The 22,851-nt window shown below is 35.7% G+C and overlaps 1 protein-coding gene and 1 long non-coding RNA gene across 2 annotated transcripts in view; one reads left to right on the top strand and one right to left on the bottom strand.

Moving 5' to 3' along the window:
- Window positions 1-5,268, top strand: part of LOC311082216 (antigen WC1.1-like) — a gene marked incomplete at both ends in the record, with an annotated part of 33,006 nt that extends 27,738 nt beyond the window's left edge. Inside the window, 9 exons of the mRNA XM_084112950.1 lie at window positions 51-251; window positions 350-445; window positions 1,090-1,149; window positions 1,361-1,414; window positions 1,652-1,705; window positions 1,819-1,896; window positions 3,116-3,132; window positions 4,099-4,203; window positions 5,248-5,268. Of these exons, the coding sequence (XP_083969076.1) occupies window positions 51-251; window positions 350-445; window positions 1,090-1,149; window positions 1,361-1,414; window positions 1,652-1,705; window positions 1,819-1,896; window positions 3,116-3,132; window positions 4,099-4,203; window positions 5,248-5,268 (686 nt within the window). The remainder of the gene's footprint in view (window positions 1-50; window positions 252-349; window positions 446-1,089; window positions 1,150-1,360; window positions 1,415-1,651; window positions 1,706-1,818; window positions 1,897-3,115; window positions 3,133-4,098; window positions 4,204-5,247) is intronic.
- A 7,620-nt stretch (window positions 5,269-12,888) lies between these two features.
- Window positions 12,889-15,035, bottom strand: LOC311080751. The gene is made up of 2 exons (XR_014605708.1): window positions 13,540-15,035; window positions 12,889-13,132 (listed from the first exon to the last, which is right to left on the bottom strand). It is a non-coding gene; the product is annotated as an uncharacterized lncRNA (long non-coding RNA).
- Window positions 15,036-22,851: the final 7,816 nt, after the last annotated feature.

Raw genomic sequence — 22,851 nt, forward strand, 5'->3', positions numbered from 1 at the left:
ATTATGTGTGTATTTCATGATTTTGAATGTGTCTGTGTCTGTTTTGCCAGATTTGTCAGTGTCCACTACTCCTGCCACAACAACATCAGCTTCTCCTCCAGTTTCTCAGACAGTGCGCTCAACATCAGTCACTCCTCCACAAACTCCTCCAGTGTCTCTCTCTGTGCTTGTGGTTGTACTGGGAGTTTTGCTCTTACTGCTCTTAGTGCCACTGCTTATACTGATTCAGCAGAACAGAGTGATGAGGAGAGGTAGGAGAGATCCAGAGACTGTCATATTGTGTGTTATTCAGTGTGTGATCAGTCATGTGTTGTGAACTGACAGCAGGTTTGTCTGTCTACACTCACAGCTCTCTCTAAGAGGAGACACAAGACGAAGACTGAGGCCGTTTATGAGGAGATTCATCACAGACCCACTAATAGACAGAGTGTTTTCACTCAGAGGGGTGAGTAAATGTTATAATGCTTGATTTGTCGTGATCATCAGACTCATCACTGAATTCAGCGGAGTAAAATCACCGATTCATCTCTGTGACCTTGTTTGTGTGATGATTAAGGGTTAGTGTTATATTCAGGTGTGAGTCAATGTTAGAGTCAAGAAGGAATGGATTTCCTTAGATTAGTATGAGCTGAACTTGAAGATGGCGCCACAGATGGCTGCCTTGTTTTGGAGCTCCTCAGTGTTTGTTTTTATTGATTATTTGTCCTGTCTTCAGTCAACTTTTAACTATAACTTTTTTGAGAGACAAACTGCTGGACATTAGACAATGCACAGCTCCCAATCTTTTTGGACATTTTAGTCAGAGGAATTCTATTCAGATCCAAATTAAGTCGGCTCTCTGTGCCGACCTCCATCTGTCAGTGGATCACCAACTTCCTGACAGACAGGCAGCAGCTAGTGAGGCTGGGAACATTCACATCCAACACTTGCACAATCAGCACTGGCGCTTTGTGCAAGTGTGTGTGTGCAAGCACACTTGGCAATTAAGCTCTTTCTGATTTCTGATTCTGAAATGATCCAAAGCATATGGGGTTTGGGCTGATTTGTGATTGTGAACATGTATCTGATAGTTCTGCTTCTTCCTAACAGGAAGTGTCCGTTCTACCGAACAGCATTCTGGGTATGAAGATGCTGATGAGCTTCTTTCAGGTTAGAGGACTGAAATATAATAATGTTACCCGCTACATACAGAAAAGTATGTATGTTTGTTAAACACATTAAGATAAAAAAAGTTATCTTAGCAGTATTTAATAATAATATGCAATAATATGTATGTACTGTATAGTAATAATAGTATGTACTGTATGTATGTTGGTATTTATGTATGTGTTTATTTTCTTTTTCACATCAAAATCTGTAGTAGGAGTCACAGCTGACTACTATAATGACGTCAGCACCACTGAAGGCCCAACAGGTCAGTGACTGATCACAGAAATTCACTTCATTTAATTATCTATTTGGCCTGTGAATTAGTTTCTGTTTATTCTCTCTTTTCTATTAAATTATTTAGAAAAGCAACAAATCACATCAGAGAATTATGATGATGTAATCAATGCTGAACGGAGACATCATGATACAGGTTTATTTCTTTTAATTATTTTTTTAGGTCTTAACACAATACATCTATATAATTTTTCATTATTTTGTTTAGCAGAAAACTATGATGATGTCGTCATCGTACGACAGTTCTCCAATGATAAAGCAGGTGTGGGTTTCAATTATACACTTATTAGAACAGGGTTTTTTTCTTATTTATTTTTTTGTCAAATTATAGTAGCATGTAAAGTATGAAGACTTTTTGCATGTAATTAATAATAGACACATTTATATTAGAGGGTGTTCAGGAGGAGTATGATGATGTGAAGAATGTCAGAGAATATATGAGTGACATATCTGGTACGTTATTGACACTTTTTTTTACTTAATAATTATGGTGTAGTCCTTATAATAGCTTTATATTATAAATTTCTCTTGTTCTGTTGTCTCAATAGCTAATTTAAATGGACTGAAAACATTGTGTTCATTATAATACTTTTAAAATCATGTTGATACATGAATTTGCTCTTGTTTTTTAATAACAGACTATGATGATGTGGGGGAGGAGCCAGGAAAACAGGGAGGGACTTTATAACTCAAACCACACCCACTGCAGCAAATCAATTTTCAGTTTTAAGTGGTCTGCAGAGTTTAGGTGTTTAAGATCCTATATACTGTATGTTTTAGCTTATGTTTTGCATTTTTCATACAAATCTTCTAATTCAGCTATAATTTCTGAGAAAAAAAAATGCATTGCTTTCAAAATATTAGATTTTTTTTTCCTGGTGTTTTTGCAGACCATGCTTTTTTCTTTTTTTCCTATTTCTCTGAATTAATACATTTCTATCATGTAGCCTTGGAAATTTGAGGAGGAAAAACAAAATTTTTCTTGACCTTTAAGCCTCCACCACAACAGTTTTTAACATTTCACAGCACCTTCAACTTATAAAAATAAAACTCCTCTTAAATGCAGACCCACTGCTGGTGGACTTTTATATTTTGCTAAAAGTTGTTGGAATTTACTTTGGGAAATATGTTAACAAACAGCAGCTGTGAGCAATTATCAGAAAAGCATGTTCACTTAATGTTCTGCAGAAGGAGTTTCTGACAGTCAGAAAGTAACACATGGCATGAACTCTGAGCTTAAATCTTCAGTGTTTATAACAGAGCTTTTTAATATACTGTATAGAGACTCTGTGTGTTTCATGTATCTGTTTTAGATTTGCTTAATTGTTGTTATTAAAGGATTAAATCAGACTGACTATGTGCATGGACATTTTATTTTATTTTGGGGGGGAAATTGGGAAGGCTGAAAATATTTATTTCAACACATTGTGTTTTTTGTCCAGAAAAATAAAAAAATCAATACATTTCTGTGATATATTTGTTTTTCTATTCACAAATTGTTGTTTGCTGTATAAATGTTTTCCTAGCATAATTAACACCCAGTGCTCCTCAAGCCAGGGTAGTTGTCAGTGTTTGTCATCTCTTCTCTGCGGTGTCAGACTTTGTTTCTCCCACATTGACTCTCATGACAGCTGGACTTTGTCAGCACTTTATCATGTGTGTGTCTCCTCAGTAAAGTGTCTCTGTAAGGTAGAGGAGGATTCCCGTTCAGTTAAAGGGCCAAACAGTTTCTGTCAAAATATATAAGTAGAGTTCAGTATTTACCTTGATTCCTTCCTCCTTTCAGATTTCTTACTGGTTTTATTTATTTATTTACTTTCTTATTTGCTGGCTCTAAAAGCTTTACTATGTTTAGTTTGTTTTTGTTCACTGTAGCCTATCATATTTCCTCTGTACTTATATCTTTGTTTTAAGTTAATAATTCAATACTAAAGTTGTTCACATAAAAATAATATTCAAGATGCTGCTGGCACCATTTTATTTTATCCTTTAATCCTGTGCTTTCATATTATCTATTTTTTTGCATAATTATTATACATGCATTTTTAATTACCTCATATTAATTGATGAAAAATAGAAAAATTAACGTCATACTGCAGAACCAGTGAACTGCAAAAAATAAAAATAAGTTTGGAAATCATTTTAATTTGAGAGCATAAAATACCTATAAAATGTGTATAGAAAAGACTTGCTCCTTGTGTACAAGCTGTGCTGGTAGAGTGGAGGTTCTTCATGATGGTCAGTGGGGAACAGTGTGTGATGATGGCTGGGATTTGTCTGACGCTGCAGTGGTGTGTAGAGCTGGACTGTGAGCATTACGTGTAGTTGGTGATGCTCACTTTCAACAAGGATCATGACCAATATGGAGGGATGAATTGTACTAGATCCGAGTCATTTTGAAAATGAATAAAAACATAAAATACAAATATAAATATGATTGTGCCATTCTCATCTCTTACAAACCACATCCTTTATCACTGAAATGAATCAGTAATCGTTACTATATCCTAAAGCAGCAGAGGTTCATTGAGCCTCATAACCTCCATCCTCCAGTCTCTCTAGCGTCTTTTTGGTATCAGCGTATCTGATCTTCGCCTGCTGTGTTTGAGTTGTTTTCCATCTTGTGATCTCCTCTGTCTTTTTCTCTCTCTTCAGTTTCTGTGTGAAGAGTCTCGTCTAGGAGAGGCAGTAATGGCTCAGAAAGCTGCAGAGCTGGACAGTTCTGAGTTTGGCGTGGTGTTCAGCGCTGCTTATGCTGAGGTGTGTGTGTGTGTGTGTGTGTGTGTGTGTCTCAAACATTCACATGCTACATCTGCACGGTTTTGCTTCTGGTGGATTACATACTATGGAGTGAATTATGTGCCATAATTAAACAAACAAATCCAGCATTTTGCAAACAAACTCGATCTGCTTTGCAAAGGAAAACTCGACTCACAAACAAACAGAAAGCAATGTTCAAATACAAAGGTCAATTTGAGCGAAAACGCAGTGGAGTAACAAATATTGTGTTTTACAAATAGCCTATAGATAAATGAGCCTTGATAATATTTCACAAATAAATACAAACCATCCTACAAATTGCATGTGGGCTATCCTTTGAACAAATACCAAATCCAGTGCACACAAATGCATATCTGTCTGTTACGATTGTGAGACACTTGGATTTTTATGAGATCTCTTGGCTCGATTTTCTCACAAATGCAGTTGAGCAACTTCCTCTTCTAAAACAGTAGATGACGCTAAAATATAGGGATTAATTTAGCGCTAGTCTGCCGGGAGAAGCACTGATTTGAAACACGCTTGCATTTGCCTTCAGCTGAGGAAAATGAGCGGTGAACAGGTGAGTTTCTGTCTTACTGTATCTATAATAAACATTTTGAGGTTTTCTTTTTTTTTTTTCTGTGGAGCTTCTGGCCTGACAGTGGAAACGCAGCAGATTTTGGGCCCAGTGCTACAGGCCCGAGGCTATTAGCCCGGCACGGCCCGTTTAAAGCCCTGGCTCGCACTGGCCCGACAGTGGAAACTCGGCTATGAGAACTAGGGATGCGCAAATGAAGACACATGAAGCACTGAGGCTTTCCCCTGATTGTTTCGGGAAAAGATTCGAAGCATCAAGTGTGTCGAAAACAGCACCATCTTGTGGCAGGTCAAAGTTATAGCAGCCATAAACCTGAGTGCATAAACCTATGTTCTGTCTTGTCTGCACCTGTGTTTGTTAGTCCCTGATTAGTTAATCTTCCTCCACCTGGGTCTAGATAGTTTCCTCCTTTCATCCTGTGTATTTATACTCCCTGTTTTGTTCAGTCCCTTGTCGGTTCTCATTAATGTTATTTGTGGTTGTGTCCTGCCTGATCACTAAACATTGTGTATATCCTCATCTTCGTCTTGTGCCTTACTACCACCACACCGTTACAATATCAGTAACCTATGATGATTTTATCATCATACAACAGTTCTCCAATAATAAAGAGAACTGGATTTTCTTTTACATTTTTTACATTAAATATTTTAATTTTTTGGATATACCCTGGTAAAATATTTTTTTAAAGTATAATTTTTCAAGTTAGTGTTATAAAATAACTCAATCATTATTACATTATAATTGATATATTATATATAATAGTGTACTTTAAAGCGCATTTTGAATTTTATTTATAAAAATAATGATTGACACATTTGTATCAGAGGGAGTATAATAATGTGAGGAATGTGAGTGAAGATGTGAGAGACCTGTTTGGTAAGTTATTGTGTCCTGCTTTATCTCTCACTGAATAGGTCACGTTTAATCTTAATAACTAAATATTCTAATGTATTTCAAACATTGATGAGTTCAATGTGTTACTTTATAAACATAAATTGATACATTCATTTTTTATGATTATTTTAAGTCAGTGACCACACCCACCGCCTCACATTGTTTTATATGCAGCTTTTATATTAGCAGAGTTTAATTGCTGCATATTATTAAGTTTTAGTTGCAATTCATCAATATTTTATGTCACTCTTTGAAATATGCCAGATCAATTACATTTTGCAAATTTTCTACATTTACACTGAAAGAGAATATGCTTTGCTTTCATGTTGTTTCTTATTAACTTCATCTGTGTGCTTTTTCTTTCAATTTGCCATATTCGTTGTAAATCATTTGCTATATTATTTGTAATTCAAAGTGATATTATTGGACCGTTTTTCAGGGAGTGTTCCCAGCAAGCAATTTTGCGTCTAATAGACGTCTAATAGCCGTCAAAACACAGCCCAGACGTCTAGGCTAAAACGAGGCTAATTTTGGGCTGTCAGTGAAAATCTAATAGACGTCTAAACATAGCCCAAGAATAGACAGCTATTGAATGACTACATGTATACGTCTAATAGACGTCTAACCATAGCCCAAGAATAGACAATCAGACAGCTATTGAATGACTATATTTATACGTCTAATAGACGTCTAACCATAACCCAAGAATAGACTAGTCATCAATTAGACAGCTATTAAACGACTACATATATATGTCTAATAGACAGGCAATATGGGTCTAGGCTAAACCAAGGCTGATTTTGGGCTGTCAGTGAAAATCTAATAGACGTCTAACCATAGCCCAAGAATAGACTAGTCATCAATTACACTACATATACATGTAATAGACAACAAAATGAGGCATAAGGATTCTTTTCACTCAAATATGTCTGTCAAAGAATTCATATCAAAATACTACAGCTGGTTATTAAATTAATTAACATTTTAAGGCCAAAGTAAATTTCTAATCTTCTGATGCATTATGAACCATCCAGAGCAGACCTCTCAGGTCATCTGGGACTGTAGCCAGCTACTTTTATATCAAATTTATAAGTCAAAATTAAAAAAAAAAAGTCAAAACAAAACATGGAGAAGCAGCATTCAGTTTTTATGCACCATATATCTGAAACAAATTCACTGAAAACTGAATGTATGCTGCATATTTTAATTCTTTTAAATAAAGTTTAAAGACTTTACTGTTTGCCACTACCTTTTATTAATTGGAAAGGAAAAAATATTTTTTTTATAATTTCTTTTCATGTTGCACTATGTTGCTGTTAAGTTTGATGTAAAGTATACTTTGAAAATTTGCATTAAATCAAAAACTATTATTTCTTACTCCAATCTAAAAACAAAAATATATTGGTATCTTTAATAGTAATAAAAAATAGTAATGATAAGTTTCATAGTTTCATGCTTACCACCTTGAATTTAGATACATTTTAGATTAAGGGCACACAGTTGCAATAACACGTGCAAGTAACGTTAACTTGTTGGAGAAAAATAGTACTCTGCAATGGTAATGTTAAAATGTCACGGTTTCTACACATTATAACAACTAACTAATTTAAACAATGAACATAACAAAAATAACACGCATACTTACAAGACCGAAGTAGAAATTTGAAGGTTTTCAGAGTGTTGCTCGCCCGTTGCTCTCTGACAGCAGCCTCGTGTAAAATAAAATTGAAAATGGAGGAAATGTGTATCGCGAGATCTGGCTAAAGTGATCTAGTCGCGCAATGCCAGTAGTCCCAGTAGTCATGTCTCAGTAGTGTTTCGATTGTGCCATCTAGCGGTTGAGAAATGCAATTGCATTTGATTTAATTTGAAATGACACAATCTACGATATGTAGATTGTGTATGAATGTTATGTTTATGTGTGACAGCAAACATTAAGCTGTGTGAGTGAAAACATTTTTAAGACTAATATTCTTATACTAGCTCGCTGGTCTGAATCAGGGCTATAGCCAAGCCGTACGTAGACCAGATTGCTTTGATTTCGCCAGGTGGGCTAAAGCAGACCGCATATAGCCCGTCCAATTCGGAGCTAAATTGTGACAACAGATCGACCATGTCGTAAAATGTCACATTGAACCTTGCAGATATCATTACCAATGCGAACATGATGGAATATCAACCATTTCATGCACTGCCAAAACTAGGCTACAATTAATCAGTTTTGACTAAAAGTGGGCTACAATAGCCGGGTCTGAATACGAGCTAAATCGTGGCTACGCACAGCCTACACATAGAACATGTAAAACAAAGCAAAGCAAACAACTTGTAATCACATCTGACTTTACTTAAGTTACATGATGGAATATCATACATCTCACAAGTTATTTTGGAAAAAAATACATTTATCCAGATTAAATGTTATTTGGGCTAAAAGTGGGTTACGCATAGCCAGGTCTGAATACGAGCTAAATCGTGGCTACGCACAGCCTATAACATGTAGCCTAAAATAAAGTAAGCCAAACAACTTGTAATCACGGTAGACTTTGCTTACATGATGGAATATCATACATCTCACAAGTTATTTTGGAAAAAAATACATTTATCCAGATTAAATGTTATTTTGGCTAAAAGTGGGTTACACATAGCCGGACTATATCGGGTCTATATTTAACCCAGACGTTGAAAAGACGGCTATTGCTTGCTGGTACTATATAGCCTACAGACAAGAGCCTATATGAACGCGACGCGCGGCGTTTCACGTTAATGGCATTTCCTTTCCTGAGCCTGTTAAAAAGAAAAAGCTTAACATGGCATAAGCTTGGCAATTTTTCCTGTTAAAAAAAACGTGAAATTTCGCATTTGCGTTCATATTATAGGCTTAATTTTTATCTGACTACACATTGTATACATAGCCTAGTATACAAGCTTTGGAATTTGAAAATGTCTGTTTTTAAATGTTAAAGACGATTTTCGCAGTACATTTGTTTTCCATTGACCCATAAGCCACTGTTATAGGCTATATGAGTTTTAACAATATGCAACCATTGTATATCGACATGAAATGTTAATTGAAAATCAACTGGCCCTACGTGTGTGTAGCTGCATATTTCTACATGAGAATGATTTGACGCGCTAACCACAGCTCATGATACACAAGGGAACGTCTGCCAATTCCACTAACTGCGTTAAAACGTATAATTTGTTTTAATTAAAATTACTTTTAATATTTAAAAACAGACATTTTCAAATTCCAAAGCTCATAGAAGGTTCCTGTAAGACTGACTTACAGGTAAATTTGCATTTACTATAATTTGAATGAATGACTGGACGTTTATATGTTTTTGACTGTGAGTGGAATTTGCAGATGGTCCCTTTAGAAAATGCGGCGAATATCAAAACCTAAAACTTGCTTCACCGAGCTCTCGGACCGGTTGCTCTCCCATACACACGCAAAGTTAAACGCAACTGCAGAATTTCATGTTAAGCTTTTTCTTTTTAACAGGCTCAGGAAGGGAAATGTCATTAACGTGAAACGCCGCGCGTCGCGTTCATAGGCTCTTGTCTGTAGGCTATATAGTTTTCCTCCCATAGCGCATATTATAAAGAAAAAGCTTAACGTCAATGCAGTAATGACGGTGATATTTAAACTCAGTAGCCAATACACCTTATTGAACATGCAACGCGCTATTGCACGTTAAGCGTTTTATAATGTTTTTCTATGGGTGTTGTTCATAATCTGATTTAATCTGTTTGCCTCTATAAAGTATGCTTTATTAATAAAGTAGGCCAATATTGTGTACTAAATGTGGTTCTTCAATATCACTCACATTAAGCGTCTTAAATGAGGAAGAACGCTTGATTACGCTGCCGTTGTCTGTTTTAGCAGAATACTGCCATCTAGTGGTAGCAGCAGTGGTGTAGTCTAGTTTTTTGTAGTGAGTATACTGTAATATCCAAAATCCCCCCCCCCCCCCCCCACACACACTCAAAAAAAAAATAAAAAAAATGGTGTTACTTTAAAACACATTTTACTGTGCAATTTCTTTCTAATATATTTGAGTTAGACCGAACTTTTATTTTGGTGGGTTGTAGGCATTTAAGTTTCTGTGTGTTTTAATAAACTATTATTATTATTATTATTATTATTAGGCCTGAAGTATACTTTACTGTGCAATAGTAATATATTTCTGGTATAATTTCTTCAAGTTATACCGAACTTTTATTTTGACAGGTTGTCGTAAAGACAGTTTCTGTGTGTATGAAACGAATGAATGACGATAGTTTTATCAAGTGAAATGGTGAAATTCTCGTCAAGTTACTCATCACAGCTCTGCGATGAAATGCACATGTGTAGCCTACATCATGTCTCAATACAGTGAAACGCTGAAAACACCACGAGCGTGAGTCACGCGTGCTTCTGTGTGTGTGTGTGTGTGTGTGTGTAACAGTTAGTGGAGCACACATTGAGCGCTCATTCCCAGAGACGTGTAGAACAACTGCAGTCTCTTTTAGCTTTAATATTCATAGACACTAGTCCATATCGAGATTTGATTCATTGTACAGCCCTGATTTATTCATTCAAAAATAGCCAAATTCCATGACGTTTCGTGACTGGATTCCGCGATTCGATCCGTCGCTTCGCAAACACAGACAGGTTGAATTTATGAATGAAAGTGTGAAAGTTCTGACACAAAACGAAGTTGATACGTATCCTCACGCTTTTTTAAGTGGGTATACGCAAATCCTTGGCCTTTTCTAGTGGGTATACGGCGTATACCTGCGTATCACGTAGACTACACCACTGGGTAGCAGGTTTTCTCAGACAGCTGTGTGTGGATCGAGCAAGGCGAAACCGCGGAATGAAAGTCTCAAAATCCAAATGAATCAAATAGGATCGACTCAGAAACGAGTCAATGAATGCACGCGTGTCACCTGATCCACAAATGCACATCTTACTTGTTGCACGCACAAATTCTGGCCTACATTAATTTAAAATCGAGGTTTTGTATTAACAACTATGTCTCTATTTGTACAAAATGCTGCACATTCATGTGATTTTGGATTTTGCACACACAAGTTGTATTGTATTAGTTTAAATGTAGTGACACACATTTGTGAATTTGTCAAATAGATGGGTAGTTGTGCACACATTAATAATTAGCACCAGGCCTATTCATTTGTAGTTGTTTGTGTGTGGGTTGTGAAATGCTTAAAAAACGCGAAAAGAAAGTCTCAAAATCCAAATGAATCAAATGAGATCGACTCAGAAAAGACGTCAATGAATGCACGCGTGTCACCTGATCCACACATGCACATCTTCTGTGTTGCATGCGCAAATTATGATACACTAATACAAAGGAAAACATTTGTATTCACAAAAATGTCTCTATTTGTACAAATTGCTTCACATTCATTCAATTTTGAATTTTGCACACGCAAGTTGAAAGGCATGGATAAAACATTTCTGCAACATGTATCAAGTTCATTGATAAGTGTGCTTACACGTGTCAATCATATTGAGACTATAATCATCCCATATCTCTCTCTCTTTAGGGGACTGACAGGAGCCAGTTTCTTCAGTGTGTTTGAGGGAGCAGAGGAGAAACAGAGTCAAACAAACAGTGTGACGAGCAGAAGAAGATGGAGGGATTTCTGACACTCGTTTTACTCTCCTCTATAGTCACTATAACCACATCTGGTAAGTGCAAAATAGGCTGTAAAGATACAAAATAAAAAAAATATTTTTTTTGTCAATGATGGCATTAGACCACTAGAAAATGAATAGAAGCCTTTGTAATATCTAGAAACTTAAGAAACTTAAGATCCTGACACTAGATCATTAATTATCAATTACATTTTATAAATTATTTGAGCTTTTACAGGAATCCAATTTGTTATACACTCATGCCCAGCTTTAGTTGTCCAGTTCAAAATATTTATATATATTTCTATTTACCAACATTTTACATCTTATGTTTCTTGACTTTGCATGATTCGATCCCTTTCTCTCTTTCATGTACAGATTTCGAGACTGTGAGGTTAGTTGATGGTAACAGTCCCTGTGCTGGTAGAGTGGACCCTGGTGAAAAAAAAATATGTTAAGTATACTTGAAGCCAGACTAATTATTAGTATACTTCAAGTGTGTTAATGATTAGTTTACTTAAAGTGTGCTATTTTGAAACAACTAATTTTGTACTAAGTATATTTTAGTAGTAATGAAGTTGTAGTAAAGCATAACTTTAAATGTATTTAGTGTACTTTTGTGTACTAAATTGGAACAACTTTAAGTATATTTAGTATATTTTAAGTATATGCCTGTGTAGGGACTAGTTACATACTTGATTAGTGTATTAAAGTGTACTTTATTTGTGTTACAAGTACATGACAAATTAATTACAAGTGTCTTCGAAACATACAAGAAATATACCGTAAATTTATTAAAAATATATACTAAGTATACTTGAAGCCACACTAATTATAAGTATACTTCAAGTGTGTTAAGGATTAGTTAACTTTAAGTGTGCTATTTTGAAACAACTAATTTTGTACTAAGTATATTTTAGTTGTATTTAAATTGTAGTAAAGCATAACTTTAAGTCTATTTAATGTACTTTTGTGTGCTAAATTGGAACAACTTCAAGTATACTTAGTATACTTTAAGTATATGCCTGTGTAGGGACTATTTACATACTTGATAAGTGATAATAAAGTGTACTTTATCTGTGTTACAAGTACATTACAAAATCATTACGAGCAATATACAAGTCTATTATTTTTGAGTAAAAAATGATATTCTCCATAATACCTTTGGCTTAATCCAAATACTAAAAATAGCACACTTTGTCTTCAATAACAAATGCACATTAATAAACAAATATTACTTAGCTATACTTTGTACAATATACTTTAAAGCTATAGTAGGTAATGTTGGAGAGCTAGCAAGATTTGAAAGCGGCACCTCTTCTAAGCTCCACCCCCTCCCGTCAGTACTCCGTCCAAAGCTACGCCCCCACAAACATGAACGCGCATCCACAGTCGGAGTCAGCTGCAGGTCACAGGAAAGCAGAGTATTTTTGTCATGTTGGAATAAATATTTTGAAACGATAAATGCCTTTCCTTTACCATTTCAGCATAAACAAGCTATTACTTTTCTTACCTCCTTACATGCTAAATGAATAATGACAATGAATGTGGTATAACACTTTTTGTTTTATTTTTTTTAAAAACGAACAAGAGAGACCTAAGAGAAATACTTTTTTACACAAGTATCTGTACTTTCGCTGCTTTTGATTGTCATAAACAATCTGTATTTACATATAATAAATAAGAAATAAATATATATAAGAAAAGGAGTGTCCAGGGATGGCTGAAAGGTCAGGCTTTGCATGAGGCGTCGTCTGCTGTGGTGATCTACTCCTTTGGCAGTGATTTACCTTTAGGAAGAATATCACAATTACACATCTGACAATAATTACTGCATCTCAAAGACACACAAAGAATGACAACAAAACTTTGTTTCCATTTCACACATTAACAAACATTTCTTCTCGTAGCTAACAAAACATATGCCACATCACCACAGTTGTCCCGTTTATAAGCAATATTAACGTCATTTTATCACAATTATAATGCAGACACTTGCGACTATGGCTGTGCAATATGTTCAAAATGTCATGTCCTAAAAGTCAGATTAGCAGACCTGTAACGCAACTGGCTTACACCGACAGAGAAGCTAATGTTAGCATTGCTAGTTAGCACTAGCTACAAAAGTAGCTACGTGGCCTAACGTAACAAATATCATGGAAATAACAAATCCCCCCGAAGCAAAACAAATAATTACCTGTTCAGCAGAAAGAACGCAACCTCGGCATCGCTTTTCATCACTTTTGCTCCCTCAGTTGTCTCCACCATTCAAATGCTGCAATGTTGACGCGAGTTTGTTCTCTGGCTTTATCCAGTGCCTGTTTCGTTGCAGCCTTTTCTGCCTCCGATTTTCTTTTTTTAGGCTTTTTATCAGGGCGAGCAGTTACCAGCAAAGCTGGCATTGGTAGATTTTGCTGCATTTTCTCTTCCATTGTGCCGCAAACTCCTGCTTACTCGGTGTAGTGAGCTGAATGTTTCCGGAACGGTGACATGTGATTAGTGCACGCAGGGCAGCGCACGCAGTGGGGCTCGGGCACGAGACATGAAGGCATCTGATTGGTTCTTTACATTCGCACCGAATGGCAGTGATTGGTCAGAGTTTTTACTGTCCTGCAGCTGCTACAGAGGTCTGATTTTTTTCATTCCTTTTTCTGAACACATAATGTATTGACTACTCTCAGGATGGAAGGACCATTTCACCCAGTATAAAAAAAAGTGTTTCTGAACAGGATTACCTACCCTAGTGAGTGAACTTCCATTTTTGGCCATGCAATATAGCCAGTGTTTACTTGGCTGCATGTTAAACGGCCACTTGTGACATCACAATCCAGTAGCTGCCACTTTCTGTACAGTAGAAAACACATTTTCTTGTGTGTTCCAATGGTGTGATTGTTGATGTAAAATTTGTAATGGATTTGTGTTTATTGTACATTGTGCCTATCTTTAACATTGTATAAACTTAAATTAAAAATACTTAAATCACAATTACAAAAGTAGCCATTTGTACACTGCATACTCAAATCTATTTTAAGTAGATCAACATAAGTATGTTTTCTTTAAATACACAAAAACTTAAAAGGACTTGTAGTGTACTTTTTAGAAATATGTTAAAAGTGTGCTTGTTTTTAGCATATTTCTTAAAAGTGTAATTAATCATATATTTATTACCAATGTACTTATAGTGCACTTGTTAGAAATATATTAAAAGTATGCTTGTTTTTAGCATTTTATTTAAAGTGTATTTAAGCATACATTTATTATCAATGTACTTATAGTGCACTTGTTAGAAATATATTGAAAGTATGCTTGTTTTTAGCATATTTCTTAAAAATGTAATTAAGCATATATTTATTACCAATGTACTTATAGTGCACTAGTTAGAAATATATTAAAAGTATGCTTGTTTTTAGCATATTTCTTAAAAGTGTAATTAAGCATATATTTATTACCAATGAACTTATAGTGCACTTGTTAGAAATATGTTAAAAGTATGCTTGCTTTTAAATATATTTTTAGAAAATATACTAAAGTACTATTATTTTAAAGTGTGTTAAAAGTTGTATTATAAAAATAGATAAAAAGCATGATGCTAATATACTTTTAATATATTTAAAGATAGTATATTTTTTTTAAATATATTTGCAATGTACTATTGAAAAAGGGAATATATTTCAAATATAATAAAGTATACTTTTTTTTCACCAGGGGAGGTTCATCATAATGTTCAGTGGGGAACAGTGTGTCATTACAGCTGGGATATGACTGATGCTGCAGTGGTGTGTAGAGAGATAGGATGTGGAGAGGCTCTAGAGGCTGTGCGTAATGCTCGCTTTGGACAAGGATCAGGACCAATCTGGATGGATGAAGTGGGCTGTAGTGGATCAGAGTCAACACTGAAGAACTGTAGATCAGACGGATGGGGTGTTCATAGCTGTGGTCATCATGAAGATGCTGGAGTCAGATGCTCAGGTGAGCGGCTCCATACATCACTCTGTTAATACATCACTGATCAGACTTTCATTGATAAACATCTTATAAGCAATTTAATGTAATTTAATGTAATTGTTATCAGAGCAAATCATAAGCAGCTAGTTGATGAAAAGTATTATTGTCTTAACAACTCAGTTTTATCTATTTATAAAATCTATTATTAATGAAGGAATATTGTTTTATGTCCATATCATAATCATTGTGACAGATGGTCTTCTCTTTTGTGTAAATATATTCAGAAACAATAAACTACGGAAGGTCAAGACTTGTGGACGGGTCTCACCTGTGTTCTGGGAGAGTGGATATGTTTCTTGTAGGCGGCTGGGGTTCAGTGTGTGACGCTGCCTTTGACCAGCAGGATGCAGAGGTTGTGTGTAGAGAGCTGGACTGTGGGGCTCCTGTACAGGTGCTGGGAGAAGATGCTTTTGGCAAAGGAGACGCTCAGATTGGATCAAAAGAGATTCAGTGCAGAGAAGATGAAACACACATTCGACGCTGTCCATCATCAACCTCACATATAAACTGCACCCATGACAATGACGTGGGACTGATATGTTCTGGTAAAATGTCGAGCTGAATGTTCTCATAGACGAGATGTTGGAGTCATTTGCTCTGGTGAGCAGATTCACACTGTGATGAAGTCATTGGTTTCAGATTAAAATGTTGTATACATTTTTGATAAATACTGAATTACAAATAAATACTCTCTCCAGAGAGTGAAGCTCATCTGAGGAACTGCAGCTCTCCACAAACTCTCAAATGCAGCTCCACACAACAGCTGTCAATCAAACACTTTGGTGAGAAAATCATCATCAGATTCTTTAGTTGTTAATGATAAATAATGTTCATGTACAAGCACTGTTTTTCTCTCTCTGAATATCAGGTCGCGGGTCCATCAGGCTGGTGGGTTCTGGGGGAGACTGTGCAGGGAGGCTGGAGGTTTTTCACAGCGCCTCATGGGGGACAGTGTGTGATAACTCCTGGGATATTAAAGATGCCCATGTGGTGTGCAGACAGCTGCAGTGTGGAGTGGCCCTCAGTAACCAGCAGGTACCAGCCTGGTTTGGTCCTGGTTCTGGACCCATATGGCTGGATGAGGTGGAGTGTGACGGGAATGAGACGTCCCTGTGGAAGTGCTCTTCTCCAGGCTGGGGGAAACATGACTGTCAACACAAGCAGGATGTAGGAGTCGTGTGCTCAGGTAATCAGTAAAGTAATGTGATCTATTTTAAAATATATAATTTCAAATGTTTAAAGGAATAATGTGCAGCTGGTAATTTTTTGCAAAATGAACACCAGGATAATCAGGAGCGAATGGCTCATATTTTACAACATCTTACTGTATGATGGTCTGATAGACAGCGCTGCCATGGATGCCGCTACTTTTTAAATATTTTTTTATTGACCAAGCAGAATCAAGTAATACATAAGATTCATAATATATTATAAAAATATATTTAAGTATCTTTTTCAGATGCTACAGTGCTAGCAGCATGCATTAGCCTTGTATTAACCAGTTATTTTGGTGATATTTTATGTTTAGCACAACCTAAATTCCAATATTTTTAACCCTTTGATGCACAACATGGGTCTAAAAAGACCCGACTGAGTTTTCATTTTCTATATCTTTGCAAGAAATTAATTTCATCATTCAGTATTCCAGGTATTCCTCAATTAACTTGTTTTAGATCATTAAAAATCCTAATTGAAATTTTTCATTTCTTTCTTTTCGAATAAAAATCGTTTTTGTATCGCAACCCTTCTAATGCGCAACATGGGTCTAAAAAGACCCGTATTCATTTCCTATGTTATTTCAGTGATGGCTGAGTGCTTCTTTGCTGAATCTTTAAAATATATGTATTTTATCATTTGTTATTCCAGGTGTTCATTAAATATCTTGTTTTTGATTTCCACAAATCATTATGTTTATGTTTCCTTTCTTACTTTATAAACAAACACAGTTTTTGTATTTCTACATTTTTTTTACATACATGGGTCTAAAAAGACCCGTATTCATTTCCTATGTTATTTCAGTGATGGCTAAGTGTTTCTTTGCTGAATCTTTAAAAGATATGTTTTCTTTTCTTATTCCAGGTATTCATTAAATATTTTGTTTTTGATTTCCAAAAATCATTATGTTAATGTTTCCTTTCTTACTTTATAAACAAACAGTTTTTTTTTGTATTTCTACATCAATTTTACATACATGGGTCAAAAATGACCCATATAGAAACCTTTGATATTTGCACATTTTTGCAAGTAGTAACATTTACTGCAGAATACTATTCACCTGCCACACATTTCACAACCCAACACGGCTGCTTTTGTATATTTGATGCAAGTCTTATTTTATTTTAACCACAGAAAATATTTTATATTTTGTAAAAGATGGACATAATATTTGAATATTAGGCTATGGTTACCTTGACCTTGTAATCCTAGTGATAAATTACTTGTGAGGAGGAGAAACATGTCCAATACTATTAGCTAGCTAGCTGGTGAAATATTCTAGCTAGCTAATGTTAGCTACACTAAAAAAAAAGATTGTATTTTAAAGCGTATTTACATGTAGAAGGCCTAACAGTTCATAATCCTTCAAATGCTGAAATGATTCAATGTTTTAAGAGTTTAGGTGTCATTTGTCATTTGTGAGGCATGTAAGCACTAAGATGGCAATTTGAGATGCCGCTGTACCAGTGTGATTTTCTTTTGTTTGTTGTATTTTCTTTTATTTGATCACATTCACCACAATTCAATACAGTTACACAGTTCAATTTCAGTGTTATCAGTTATCTGTGATATGTGAATGCCAGAGGTGTATAGTCCAGAGGTCAGAAAGTAAAAGTCCTGCCATATGTTTATTCCACCCATGACCTCAGACAGCTGATTTCACTAATTACTTCTACCTACTGGCTGAAAAACTGCTAATTAGGTGGTGTAATTAGGCTAATTCAGGTGATTGGAACAAAATACTGAGGAGGACTTTTACTTTCTGAACCTGGACTTTACACCTTTGGTGATTGCTATGTTAGACAAAGTGGCAAATAAACATTTCAAGTGTTAAATGTGTTGTCTAAATGACTGCTAAAATGATTAATTTGACAAAATGTTGTCTTTATTCTTTTGTTTTATCATGCTTGATAAGTAAATTTGATATAGTAACACAAAATGAAGTTTTATGTAACAAAGTTCGGGAGGAGCATGTTCAGGTAATCATCCAATCAGCACAAGAAGAAGCCAGTATAAATAAAGCCTTCCCTTACCTCCTGTCTCATGACAAATTTCTCAGCATCCCGCCACAGAGAGAGGTTAAAGGGCTACATATGTCACTTTGAGTGATTTATGGCCCTTAAGCCCCGCCCCCTTTTTGACCGTGGGAATATTCCCACGCTTGCCCCGCCCCCTTCTACCTCCCACCCACCCACCTCCGGACAAGTCACGTGACCGTGAGAATCTTCCCACGCTTGCTCCTCCCATATGGGCGTGATCAGAACCAGGGAGATATTATAAATTAAATTATATATTAAATTATATATTTAATAATATAAAACGTTGTATAAAAGTTAAAATACACATGTGTTTAGTGTTCTCACACATTTGTAAAACTGTTACATAAAACACAAACTAGTTTAAAAACATTGTTAAAAAAGCCTTACAAGACAATCAGAGATCAGTGTTTTTTTTTTATTTATTTATTTTTATTTATTTATTAAAGAAGACACTTTTAAAACAATAATGAAATAAGTTAAAATGGCATTTTTCTCTAAAAGAGTTATTAAAAATTAGTTAGTGTTATTTTAAGATGTTAAAAAATCAATAATTTACAGAAAAGTAAATGTATCCATCCACACAGTATTTGTAAAACTGTTACATAAAACACAAACTAGTTTAAAAAACATTGTTAAAAAGCCTTACATTTTTACATACCATTTGTTGAAAGAGAACCAAAAGGTATATCCGAAGCTCAAAAGATTTATCCAGATCCAAAGGTTTAGAGGTTTTATTTCCCAAAGTTACAAAGTCCTCGGGAGGAACTCAACAAAAAGCGTCCATTCAGTTCTATATCACGAGAAGAAATGAACGAGTGAAAAGTATGCAATGGTCCAGGCCCTGACTCCGCCCCCTAAAAACACAACACACGCACACACGGCCATTGGAGGCCTCCGGATGACACAGACGTGACGCTCACGATGACATCACCAGGGATTACCCCCAAAACAGCCAGTCAAGCCGATCCTCACAAGGAACTTATGAATGTAGCTCATCACGGAGCCAAACAAACTGCCACGAATCGGTCTTACAACACATCCATTGGAACACGATTAAGTTATCCGGGGCACGGTGAGTTATGATACTAAACATTTAACTTACCTAACGTTAACTATTTATCCGTCAAATATTTCAAATAAATTTGATCTTACCAGAGCAAAAATACACAGTGAATTGTACTCTATCCACCAGATTACCAAGACCCATCAAGTGTGGAGCGACACGTGAAGCAACTCTACACTCAAAAAAAAAAGAAAGAAAAAAGTGAACAAAATTATTTTCTCGCGCAGCTTCAAGAAAAGACGACCGACGGTTGTCCATTCTGTCTTGGAATGGTCAAATTCCATCTGTGTTGAGAGGCGCGGAGGCCCCGCCTCCTCACCAAACACACACAGGATTTCATTGGATGCATGGGGTGACGCTGACGATGACATCACTGGGGATTCCCCAATGATGAGCTTGTTCACTGACAGGATAACGCGGTCTGTTTGAAAACCCTTCGTATCTAAAATTTACTAAACTTACTGTGGATTGTGGCTCGGACTTCAGCTCGTGTTTAAGTGCAGAGGAACGACGCGCATCAGCGAGTGGAATACTGGATTAACCACGTTTCACTGGATCTTTTAAGGATTATCAAACTCGCGAGGAATATTTACTGGATAAACTTTACGTTTCACTGGATCTTTGTGGAGTATCAGATTCTTTGTGAGGAGCATTTATTGGATAACCCATACGTTTCACTGGATCTTTTAAGGAGTATCAGACCATTATTCTTCGCGAGGAATATTGGGGAAATCTCGCCACGTTTCATTGGATCTTTGTGGAGTATCAAACACAGCGAGAGGAACATTTTATTTGGATTAACCCTGTTTCATTGGATCTTTTAAGGAAACTCGCGTGAGGAATATTTACTGGATTAACCAATGTTTCACGGGATCTTTTAAGGAGTATCAGACCATTATTCTTCGTGAGGAATATTTATTGGGTGAACACGTTTCGTTGCATCTTTGTGGAGTATCAAACTTGCGAGAGGAATATTTCGCTGGGTGAATCAAACGTTTTTGGGGATTTGTCAGGATGTAAAAGGAGAACTTCGTAACGATCTTTTAAACACAAGGGGAGAATGGAGAAATGCGTCCTGGACAACAGTTAATAACGGTAACATTAACTCTCTTTAAATGAACGTCCGAATGTTATCCAGATTATTAATGGAAAGACATGAAGCATTCAAGAGAAGTTATGCTACATCTCATAATTACTGATTTCTTTTTATTCATTTGATTATTATTTTATATTCATTTGACTCGTTTATTAGCGTTTTCACTTGAAAGTTATGAATATGTGTTATGAATATGTGTAGTTTTTAATGTAGAATACACTATTTTTTATTTCTGTTACATTTTGTTGTTGTTATTTGTATTACCCCTATGGCTGTTGTTATCAGTGGTCATTAGCGAACCCCTTAAGTGTTACCGGCCCGCCGGCGGGCCCAAATCTGTTACACATTTAAAACAGTAGCCTAATACCTTATACTAAACCTAAACTAATCTTGAAAAATGTTATATCATTTGAAAGCTTACAATCTCTAGTTTTCATATTTGGTGACTGATTTCTTTTTTATTCATTTGATTGTTATAATTTTTTATTAATTTGACTGATATTGTTATTTTTATTACTGTTTCGGGTTGCTATCCGTAGTCATTAGCCGTCATTAATATTGTTTATGAATGGTAGTGGTGTTGGAGTATTCGTTTGTAGTTTACTAGTAACACATTTTTAAATAAAAAAAATAAAATAATAAAACCCCCAAAATGTCATCTAAAAGATGTTACACTGATATGCAGTCAGACTCAGATGAAGACGTAGAGCACGTAAGATCAAGGCGTCAGAGTACTAATGAACAATTGCGTCTTTTAATACGTGAACAACTTGGGATGCTAAACACAAGTGAACTATCCACATCCGAAAGATTACAAAATATTATAGCCGAACAACAAGCGTGGCTAGAAACACCTGAAGATGATGATGATGATGACAACGTACAGTCCGGTAATGGGTTTACAAATTATAATCACCAACTCCCTAATATGGGTCTTAGTCAGGACGAAATTCATACGTTGACGACTGAAGGAGGGCATGTAGGCGAGTTTGTAATAACACCTCGACCACGTTTCAACGGACTAGAAATCCATAGGACACTGAATCTCCGTGAAATAGATACAAACGACTTGGCAGATTTTAATATTCATCTACACAATATTTTAGATGAGATTGTGCATTTTTCTCAACTGACGGCTGGTGATACGGGCTATATAAATATAGCACTAACTGGTTCTAGCTTACCCACATCTATAAATACAGTATTAACGCCTGAGAGCAACCACGATGCATCATTATTCATTGATCAAATTGAACGTGCTGCACAAAGCAACAGAGATGTGTCAACAGATAACTCTTTATCTCTAAGAGTTTCGGTAGCTATGGATCATCAGGGAGGGGGAAGACCACATAGGAAAATTACAGACATTGCCATCAGTGAATCTATAAAACGAAATAAAATGCATCTATTTTGTCCGGTGAATATATCCGATAATATGTGTCTTAGTTATTGTCTGGCATATTTTTTGAACCCAGCATTCACAGATCAAGAGCTGCAAAAACCAGCAAAAGACATACCTGCAAAAGCCTGTGGTTTTATGCCGTATGATAAAATAGGGTTTCATGATCTGAATATTTTCGAAAAAGAATTAGGAGTAAAAATTGTGGTTTTTTACAGGGATTGTTCAGGGAAACTGCAGGTCTACAAAAACACAGATGAAATTCATCCAAAGACTGTGCTTTTATATATTCATGAAGAGCATTATTATTTCATCAAAAATTTGAAAGGTTTCTTAGGCACAAGTTACGCGTGTGAATTTTGTCTCAAGGGTCATAATGACAAGAGACTCCATAAATGCAAATATGTGTGTAATATTTGTAACACATCCGAATGCCGCACACATACGACATGCTATAGACAATGTCCAGACTGTCTCAGGTACTGCAGAAACAACTTTTGCTACGAAACACATAAACAAGAGCGCACATCTACCGAGAAATCACAGTGTGATACAATTAAATACTGCACTAAATTGTAGCGACTATGGCTCGATGGGTAAAAATGGACTTTTAATTTATATACTAATTAAAAGTGAAGACACTTTCTAATTCCCACAGACTTGGCAAAGTCTGTATCTGAAACCCTTTATGA

The sequence above is a fragment of the Abramis brama genome (assembly GCF_963993115.1).
Source record: "Abramis brama genome assembly, chromosome: 4".
Classification (NCBI taxonomy): Eukaryota; Metazoa; Chordata; class Actinopteri; order Cypriniformes; family Leuciscidae; genus Abramis; species Abramis brama.